The sequence below is a fragment of the Homarus americanus genome, unplaced genomic scaffold, assembly GCF_018991925.1.
Source record: "Homarus americanus isolate GMGI-L3 unplaced genomic scaffold, GMGI_Hamer_2.0 scaffold22369, whole genome shotgun sequence".
NCBI classification, from domain to species: Eukaryota; Metazoa; Arthropoda; class Malacostraca; order Decapoda; family Nephropidae; genus Homarus; species Homarus americanus.
In genome coordinates this window covers 456697-467463 of record NW_024717051.1, presented here as the reverse complement: position 1 = coordinate 467463, position 10767 = coordinate 456697, and the positions used below count along the sequence as shown (strand labels likewise).

Genomic DNA, 10767 nt, shown 5'->3' with positions numbered 1-10767 from the left:
CACATACAAGTTTCATGTACTATCTAGTTTATAGTTTTAGTTAGTTTCGTCATATTACTGAACAACGACCTGAGTCACTGTTCTAGGTATATGACGAAGCGGTGTGACATTGACTGTACTACCATCATGTGGTGTTGCTTTTTGCCGGGTATTTATATATAACTTTACAACTGCTTATCCATCTTATTCTCTCAATCACATTTTCACGAGTCACTTGTAAATTACTTTGAAATTATTATTCGGTCAAATTATAGACAGGTGCCTACAGGTGTGTGTGTGTGTGGAGACAGGTAGAGTACTACATGAACAACAGGTAAGAGCTGATGTCTATTGCTGACGTTTCAACTCGACAGGTTTGTTCTTGAGAAAGAATATGTATGGGTGTTACTCACCTGGCAGACACTCCAACGTGGCGAGAGAACTTGCAATGTTTGGTAAGGCGGAAAACACTCTTCTTACATCTGCCCAATGGGATCAAACCCAGTGATGAAAGGTATATATTTACCACTAACACCACGCCTTTACTTCATCAGTGACTTACTTATTCCCTTCTTAAGAGTATAGATACCATTACGATGATTTTGTAGACGTATTCTTATATCAAAGTCTATTTAAGTGGGTGGTCATTACGTAAAGAAAGTAAATTAGTATCATCACGCAGAACGTTCACAGTTAAGACGAGTTGGCAACTTAAAGAATGAGATTCGTTTTGGAGGTTCAGCGATTCTTTGTACTCGCAGTGTGTTCTGTTCTCCACTCGGTATCAAAACGTGTGTGTGTGAGTGCGACTTAGGGGAAGCTTTTTCACACGGTAAACCAACTCTCGTCGAATAGAAAGGTAACAATATACAGTATGTTAGTTTACTATTTCAGGTGAGTTCCCCGCTCAGTGTATGAACGAGTGTCTTTGCTGGGACAGTATATATCGATATATATACTGTACAGTAGTTCTGGTACAGCAGTAACAATAAATTTGTTGTACAATTTTACTCTGCAATCATAGAACACCTAAGATACCCTTAGGACGACAGGAAGAATTTAGCTTAAAACTGCCTTCACTGTTCTCACATACATGACGCAACATTATTCTCTCTAACGTAAATTTCTCTTTGTATAAGTGTGTGTGTGTGTAATCATAATGTAGTGCACACCAGTGGACGGCAACGCGACCGCTTCCCAACATGACGTAACAAATTGAACGCATATAGACGCCCACGAGTTTCATTTATTTTCTTACTGAATAGTTGATTGCAGTTGTGGAATTATAAACGTGTGAAGCCATGCCCAGTAATTGTGCAGTATATAGTTGCTACTCAAAGGGAATATTACTTTTCACAAGTTCACAAGAATGAAGAGGTGAAAAGGGGATGGGTTTACCTCTGCAGTAGTCAAGATTCCATTAATGTTAACAGAGCAATAATATGTAGCGTGCATTTTGAACGTAGTGAGTTTGAGATATTATATATGAGCTACTCGGTCAATCAATACTGAAACGTCTACTAAGAATTAAGGAAGGATCATTCTCAACACTGCAGTTACCTACACACACCAGGTAAGACAATCAAGATGTGGTATAACCATACAGTTTGGAACTATTATTAATTTTAACTCATGTAAAAAAAATATTACACTGTTGAGTATAATAGCGTAAGATTTCTTGTTTGTTTTTTAATCCGATTGCATAACCTATTTAAATGTTTATGGTCATTATTCAATGCTCAAGTAGTGTGGAAACCAATATACCTGAATGTGGGCTTCGGGCGCCTGACCGCTCTCTTCTCACTGGACGTGGACCCACTAACGGGAGGTTCGGTCGGCCAAGGTCAATGTAGAACTGGTAGAGCTCAACCTACAGTGAATTATTACATGGACTCTTGGATGCAATTGGTCTCCTCCTCTAAGCCTTTATGCCTCCTTGTAATTCAACAGTTGTTAGGTCTATTATCTTTAGTCCATTATAATTCTCCTGTCATACATTTTTTGTGGGTTCTATCTCGTGTTGGAATAACAAACAATGACACTGTTGACCGTCTAGCGAAGAATGCCTGTGGACTGGCCCTCCCTGGTGATGGGGCTATGCCCTCCCTCCTCTGTTACCTCCTCTGCCTACAATCCATCGCAAGGATAGTGAACGGGCTGAGAGTATATCCATCCAACATTATGATCCTTTTCTCCCTTATCCATACAAGTATCGTCGACGTGGACTTAAGGTCCGCAGACATAATGTTGTCTCTGCTCGTATTATGTTAGGATACAAACTTATCTGGCAAGTATCTGAGGCGGGGGATGACCACCACTTCTCTTCCTGTAACTGTCCCAATACACTATTGCCTTGACTGCCCCCACTCCTAACACAGGACGAGTCACTAACCACGAAATGTCACCTCCTATTTATACATAATAATTCCTGTAGGCTACCCACACTTTGGTGGGTGCTATTGTCCTCAACTCACAACAATGTCTCCATATCATAAGTCATAGCGTGTCCTGCGAGTTACAGTACCACTGTATTAGTGTCTGACTGCATGGTCTTGTGACTAAGTTTGTTGCCCCCTGGGGAGTAATAAATTAATTAGATAATGATAATCAGGCTCGAGATGTCTATTTCCGCCCTCATGCTCCTGAACAGATCTTCCAGTGGGTGATATTCTGTAAAGGTGTTGTTGGGGCTGGCTACTACAAGGTTGGTGCAGTTGATGTCTATCCACTAGGCAACCTGGACTATTTTACAGGACTAACCGAGTGCATCGTATTTGCTTGAGAGCGGTAATATATGCGGCACGGGTGACCGATTAAACAACACACCTGCTCACTGCAAAACAAACAAAACATTGATTTAATAATATCAAAATGACATACCCAAAAATATACAGATTTTTATATATTACACCCTGATTATTTTTTTAGTTATGGCTGCCAACAATGGTACTCTGTTATCCACTACATAGGAAACACGGTGTCAGCTTAGGATGCATCAAGAACATTTTAGTAAAATACGTAGTTTCGCAAGAGCTGTGTGAACTGTAATAATTAATGTTTGTTTCTCTTTGAAGGTGGAAAGACACTGTAGCTGAGCTGGCCTATCGCATCTCAGAGACTGCAAACTGTCTTTATGTTTTTGTTAAGAGACTTCATCGGTGAGGCTTGCTGTCGTTCTGTGTTAACAACTCAGAGAATTAATGTCCATACCCAAGAAACGCCATTACAATGGGCATCAGGACACCATGGTCGAGGCTTCTCACCGCACCTCTCCTGACATCATGGACGTCACCTACGACGAAGTCTCATATGATAGTTATTTAAGTGGGGTTCTAAATGATTTCGGCATCCAGTTCAGCCCTGGACGCTCAAGCATTGTGGAAATCCCCGAGGATGACTTTGAGCCACTGTCTAAAGATGAGAACGTATCTTCACCTGGAGGAGCACCGTCGCCTTCGGATCTTGACCCCAGTGACCTGAACAGAGAGCAATTCTCTTCTGGCTCAGGTATGGACCAGACACTGTTAACTGTACTGTTTGTTTGTCTGTCACAACATATAATGGTTCAGGCTGAAGAAGCCATCTATGATGACTTTTATTGAATTTAAACTCGCTTTCAGTGTCCCATCCCAGACAAGGTTGAGCAACTGTGGTAATTGTCTGGAATCCCAACCTTTTCCTAAATACAAAGTTAAATGTTACTTTTTTATATAATTTATTTGTTGAGAAACCAAATTGTCTATTAACTTGGGCTTAAAATGGGTAATTAGTGGACAGTAGACAGTAGCTGTGCAGGGAAGTACCGGAGGACCAGGTTACCACTTTTCCCCTTCATGTCATGATGACTGACTTTTGTTTTCTACCTCACACACACACACGCACACGCACGCACACACACACACACACACACACACACACGCACACACACACACACACACACACACACACACACACACACACACACACACACACACACACACACCTGTCGTCCTCAACCTATAAACATATTAACTCCAAATTTCCTTTTCCCTAGCGTGTCACTTCAATTTCCCCGTCACATTTTTTTTAATTCTCTAAATCTCTTCAGTGGTGGTGGTGGTGGTGATGGTCTCTGCTATTGTGCAAAATCTGTAATTTCTTTCAAAATGATCTCTAACTTCTCTCCTCACAATGACTTCTCTTACGAATTTTTGCCTTCCACTTCTTCCAAATACTTCTGGTGAGTCTATAGTTTTACCCGTGTACCTGATGCTCTCACGGACAACATACACAGCATTTTAAGACTGATCCTATAGCAGCCAGACAGACAATGCTGGATAAATAGGGTAGCCACATTACCAGGTATGGGGTGAAGAAAGACAGAGGTCAACTAGTGTCATATAAGAGCTCCCTCAAACGCAGTCAATTACAACACAACCACAGAGTAATGCGTCACGTCTACTGGTCATCATCTCCTCTCCACCTACGCACACATCTTGCCACTGTGCGTCAACACCCTCGTCACATATTAATTTGGTTCTCCTGACGACTCCCTTTTACAGAATCGTATTTTATGTCACTCCTATTTTTATTTTTTTTACCAACACTTCTCTACGTCCATTTCTTTCTCTCATTATGACCCACATCACTTCAGCAGAGTAGGAGAAGATTGAACTCAGAGAAGAGAGTACAAGTAGAGGAATGTTGCAGCTCAGTGTTTTGATAACTTGGCATTTCCGTCCATAACAGATATTTGACGACCAGACAGGAATTCACACCTTGTACAGATGTTGTCATGATATTCACATAGGTCATTTAGAGACGAGTCTGTTATTTAAAGATCATATTATATTATTAAGGTCGTGTCTCACTTGAGGAGGAGGAGGAAGAGTAGGGAAAGGGAGTGAAGGGGGAGTAAGTATGGCGATGAGTGTGTGGAGTGTGGAGTGTGTAGTAATACTTAAAGTGGGTCTAAGAATAATAGACATTGTTTGTGGTGGTTGGATGAGGTGGTTTATGGTAGTTGGATGAGGTGGTTTATGGTGGTTGGATGAGGTGGTTTATGGTGGTTGGATGAGGTGGTTTATGGTGGTTGGATGAAGTGGTTTATGGTGGTTGGATGAGGTGGTTTATGGTGGTTGGATGAGGTGGTTTATGGTGGTTGGATGAGGTGGTTATGGTGGTTGGATGAGGTGTTTTATGGTGGTGGATGAGGTGGTTTATGGTGGTTGGATGAGGTGGTTTATCGTGGTTGGATGAGTGGTTTATGGTGGTTTGGATGAGGTGGTTTTATGGTGGTTGGATGGGTGGTTTATGGTGGTTGGATGAGGTGGTTTGTTGGTTGGATGAGGGTGGTTTGTGGTGGTTGGATGAGGTGGTTTATGGTAGTTGGATGAGGTGGTTTATGGTGGTTGGATGAAGTGGTTTATGGTAGTTGGATGAGGTGGTTTATGGTGGTTGGATGAAGTGGTTTATGGTGGTTGGATGAGGTGGTTTATGGTGGTTGGATGAGGTGGTTTATGGTGGTTGGATGAGGTGGTTTATGGTGGTTGGATGAGGTGTTTTATGGTGGTGGATGAGGTGGTTTATGAAGTAATTTACAGTGGTGGATGAGGTGGGTTAGGTGGTGGATGAGATGGTTTGTGAATGTGTATGAGATAGTTTTATATACCGTATATTTTATCATAAACTAGAACATTATAAGGTTAATTAACTTCGCTCTCTAGCTATCGGTAAGCCAGGGGTCACGGTGTTAGATTTGTTTTCGTATTTTAACTCAAAATCCAATTTATTCCCACGAATATTATTTTTATTCAGCGTTACAAAACATTAGACGTCTACTATAATAAACTAGATTTTTCGGGTTTTTCTCCGATAGAACGAACACATGACAAAGACGTCGATATTTATTGTATATCAAAGATGTCAAATTCGCACTTTCTCCACCCAGTGTGTGTGTTACTGACAGGTTTAGGATGTGAGACTTGTGAGTGGTTGAATTCCTCGTGATGGTAAGAGACAGGGCCAGTTCCTGTATACAACACGATAATGCTCTGGTCAGCAACTAGCAACACTTACCCGAATGTGTCCATGTAAACGTTCTATTGTGTTCTAAGAGACTTTATTTTACCCATGATATACTGAAGGTGATTAACTGTCTTGTGTCTCCTGGTTGTGTGCTGATGGAGAGGTCACGTTGGTAGATTGCATACCATTTGGACGAACGTCTATTTATGCGATATAACCTAACCTAACCTGATCATTTAACTAAGATGGTAAAACTCGCATAAAACAAACGATCGTTCAAGTGGGATGACACCTGTTAGTCGACCATCTCACCTAACACTTTCATATTCAGTTGTCCAGTCCTAACCTGAAGCCTGTACTTTCACCCCATTGATGTTGCTCAGCAGAAATACCACTATAGAATGTTCCGTGTAGAGCAGTGACATTCTATACAGGTTTCTTTCTGGTCATTCTTAACACGACTTGACTACATTTTCAAGTTGGTCATTAGATTTCTGGGATTTTTCTTATTGTTTTTTGTCTTTTCAATAGTTGATGATATTTTACAACAGTTATATCGTCACTGGATACTTATTACTATCTTCAGTGTGGAGTAATTTAATTATTGTGTTTTGTTTTTGGTTTTACACTAGAAATTAGTGTCAGGAGTTGCGTATCCTTCACATTAGTCATCGTAGTATCGTACCTTGAAGTATTTTACATTTGAAGATAAATTCGAATACAATACTTAGTTAGAATAGAGTTTTGATGTAATATTTGTGCCCTTGTTTTAAATCAGTCAAGTTATTTTACGTCTGTACCTCTCCAGTTACAAAGGTAAAAATATCTTTTCTTTTAGAGTAGAGCTGAAACAGTCTATTTAGATAGAAATGTACAGTTACAAATTTCATGACAACAACAATAGCAATGTGAATGCGCACTTTGAGGGCTTCACAACCTCGTGAACATAGTCACACAAGAAAATTATTATCTTCTGCATTTTGTTCCGTTTATCTGTTGCGGAAAAGCATCACACACTAAAATATCCGACTTGTTCGTCCCTGCAGGCGCGACGTTCTTACCCCTTGAGTACAATGGACAGTTTGAAGAGAGTCAGGCGCCATCCCAGAGCTCTGTCTCTTCTGCTGGTAAAAAACTTCGCCAGAAGAAGCCTAAAGTGTATGACAGCCTCCCCTTCGAGGATGAAGAAATGGAAAGAAAAAGACTAAATGCCATCACTGCAAAGAAAAACCGCGACACGAAGAAAATGTAAGGAATGTGTACAGTATTATGAAGTGATAGGAAGGTTGTGGTAACAGTGAGGCAAGAGGTCCGTCTACTGTCATCATGAATACATGCTATAATTTGGGACCCGTCTGTCATTTGCAGGATGATTCATCATATCCTTTCATAACAACATTAATCAACTGACCAACTATCAACATGTGTTACAGAAACTGAGACGATTCTTTAATAACTTCAGTTGTTCATTCGGTCACTGCCATAATAATTTTTTCTCTGGCAACTTTACTCTTTGTTCTTCTGTTTATGTTAAGAAACTTTATAATTTGTATTTCTTTTCTCAGGTACATGCGGACTCTGGAGCAAACACTTAAGTCCATGAAGACGATCAACAAGCAATGTCATAAAGCCTTGAAAAAAACCGGCACTGATGTGGGAATGCTGCACCAAAAGATAAGACACCTGGAAGAGACTCTAGAAAGGAGCACCTCCCAGATCAGGGAAAATAATATGGAGATTAGGAGGAAGAGGGAGAGGATGAACTTGTTGATGGCTCACCTGGATATCATCATTAGTGGCTTCGATGATCATAATCCTGCCAAGCGCATCATTACCACACTCCTCAAGACATTCCAGACAGAAGACTCCTCTGATGAATTCCAAAAAGAGGACTCCTCTTATACCTCGTCGAGGGAAAACTCCTGGTACACCTGATACAGTACCTGCTAATGTCTACCTTTTCCCAGTCTGCCTTACAAACGAGAGTAGTGAAGAACGGTACTGTTTATTTACTATATTTGGGAAAACTCCACAGCAAACACTGACATAGCTGAATCATATTGTATCATCTGGATCAAAATACAATTCCCGTGAGGTGATAGACTTACGTTCCTAGTGTTTGGTTCACTGCAGTCACGCGTCCAGCTTTGATTGTCAGTCGCGTATTTGACCTGGGAGAGAATCCTATACGTCGGTCATTGATCTGTAAACTCTCAGTGATCTGTAAACAATGAGTGATGTGTAAACAATCAGTGATCTTGAATATTTGGATAAAGACCTCACGGGTGAATGGCATGGAGTCCTAGTAGAAATTGTGATACTTGTAATTATCACCTCAAGGATAAATCAAAGAGAAAATAATCATAAAATTATTATGTTTTATTAAGTGAATAACTGATAGTTGATTAAGAAAAATGTGTGTACGGATATATAAATGTTAACAAAAATATAGCATGAGGAATCAGTATTTCTCATCTAATGGCAAACCCAGTACTAACAGCCGATCCTTCCACCACCACCAGTACTACAGCCGAGTCTTTCACCACCAACAGTACTACAGCTAGTCTTTCACCACCATCAGTACTACAGCCGATCCTTCCACCACCACCAGTACTACAGCCGAGTCTTTCACCACCAACAGTACTACAGCTAGTCTTTCACCACCATCAGTACTACAGCCGATCCTTCCACCACCACCAGTACTACAGCCGAGTCTTTCACCACCGCCAGTGCTACAGCCGAGTCTTTCACCACCGCCAGTGCTACAGCCGAGTCTTTCACCACCACCAGTACTACAGCCGAGTCTTTCACCACCACCAGTGCTACAGCCGAGTCTTTCACCACCACCAGTACTACAGCCGAGTCTTTCACCACCACCAGTTCTACAGCCGATCCTTCCACCACCAGTACTACAGCCGAGTCTTTCACCACCACCAGTGCTACAGCCGAGTTTTCCACCACCACAAATACTACAGCCGAGTCTTTCACCACCACCTGTACTACAGCCGGGTCCTATTCATGCTCTCTCCCAAAAACCATAAAAAGCTTATATTAGGTTCCAGAGGTGTTGCTCACAGTGCCATTATGTCTGTCCGGCCCCCACCTCTCTCTCTCTCTCTCTCTCTCTCTCTCTAACTAACAATTTTCTAAATTGAAAATTTTAAAATTCGAAGATATTCACACTTACTACTGTGCCTTATTTGTTCACAAATCTGTCAATCACTGAAGGCACCCAGAGCTATTAAGACCACGCCCCATGAACTCCTCAGTCCCAGACCTCCATAAAATATCATGGTGGGAAGAAGTGGAACAACTTACCCCCACCCATCCGAGCAAACACTACGCTCCCTTCCTTTAAATCATCTCTTAATAAATATTGTGTAAGTATTAATGTTTTTGCAATAACTAATTTATATACCTACTTTTCTTGTGTCACCAAAACCATTATATCCTAAATTGTCATGTAGATAGATAGAAATTACCTGGGCAATAAATATACTGTATAGTTACCGTCAATACATGATACTGACAGCTCTGCCCTCTTGTTTCACCGTAATACAGCCCATGTTGTACTGCTTACCTCCCTTATCATATTAATGTATATCAATTCCACTGTAAACTATGTATATAATTATAAATGTTAAACAAAATAAATAAAATAAATAAATAACGAAATGATAACCGTGGTAACATTCTGATATGTTCTTATTACCACCATGTTATGTGTACTATTCCAGTTGTTACTAAATGTTACGTAATACTTCCTTGAGATAAATGTACAGTATATATCAGGTACCTACAAGAGAGTTCAGATTCTCAGTTGACTCAACCATGTTAATATTACTATTTTTTTTATCGACTCCGTATCTGTGTGTCTCTGGATAAATAAACTGTTACAATGCAATATCACGAGTTACGACAGTCCCCAGATTACGGTTTTAGATATAAGATTGACGATGATGATGAGTATGATGGTAATAATAATGATGAGAATGATGTTGATAATGATGATAAGTATGATGGTAATGATGATAATGATGATCAAACCTCCCAAGTGAAGGCTCATGAGAGACTATCTGCTGCTTTTGCCATCCCAGAAATTAACACAATCTGAGCCATCTTAACGGGAATAGTGTGTTCCAATCGTTTATTTAAGTACTCGTGTTTGCTTTTGGAGCCTAAATTGATATTGTTTATATCCCTAGGAGCCTTAGTTGATATTGTTTATGACCTAATTTGTACAGTCCTTTTTTACATAAATGATAAACCTGTTTTTAAATGTGTAATGTATTTTATTGAAATATTTTCCCCATAAATCTTGACATAAAGAAAAGTTGTATTTCTACATAAGATTTCCTTCTCTTCAGCCATTTAAGGCATCTTTTGTGAGATTTTCACTATTAATTTATGTTTTGTAAATCCGCCGAGTTACTTTTCTTTATTTTTTTTTAACTGAAACTAGAGTGAAGTAAATTGATGTGCTTTATTTAGTGCGTTGATCTATGTTGGTAATTGATTATAAGTACAGTCACCCGTAAAAGTCCCGATGCATTACTCTGCCCATAAATGCTTCGGGTTCACGAGTCTAAAACGTTGAAAAAGAAAGCCCAGATTTGGATACAAATATTATTATGGACAAAGGCAATTTCTCGTGTCGTGTGCCTCAGCTTAGCCATAACACACTCGGGCGACACAAATAAGACGATCCCTATTGAGTTAATCTTAGAATATCGTTCAGTAATAAGTACACTGTGTTGGATTAAAGACACCATACATTATGGT

The 10767-nt window shown here is 40.1% G+C and overlaps 1 protein-coding gene across 2 annotated transcripts; it reads left to right on the top strand.

Moving 5' to 3' along the window:
• Positions 1-708: 708 nt before the first annotated feature.
• LOC121858785 lies at positions 709-10268 on the top strand. 2 transcript variants are annotated; one of them, XM_042355420.1, is made up of 4 exons: positions 709-838; positions 3054-3486; positions 7032-7233; positions 7551-10268. In XM_042355420.1, the coding sequence occupies exons 2-4, from the start codon at positions 3180-3182 to the stop codon at positions 7918-7920; spliced, it is 879 nt and encodes a 292-aa protein (XP_042211354.1). In that variant the 5' UTR covers positions 709-838; positions 3054-3179; the 3' UTR covers positions 7921-10268. The 2 variants fall into 2 exon arrangements, with proteins under 2 accessions (XP_042211354.1, XP_042211355.1); XM_042355421.1 differs by lacking the exon at positions 709-838 and adding an exon at positions 856-1552.
• Positions 10269-10767: the final 499 nt, after the last annotated feature.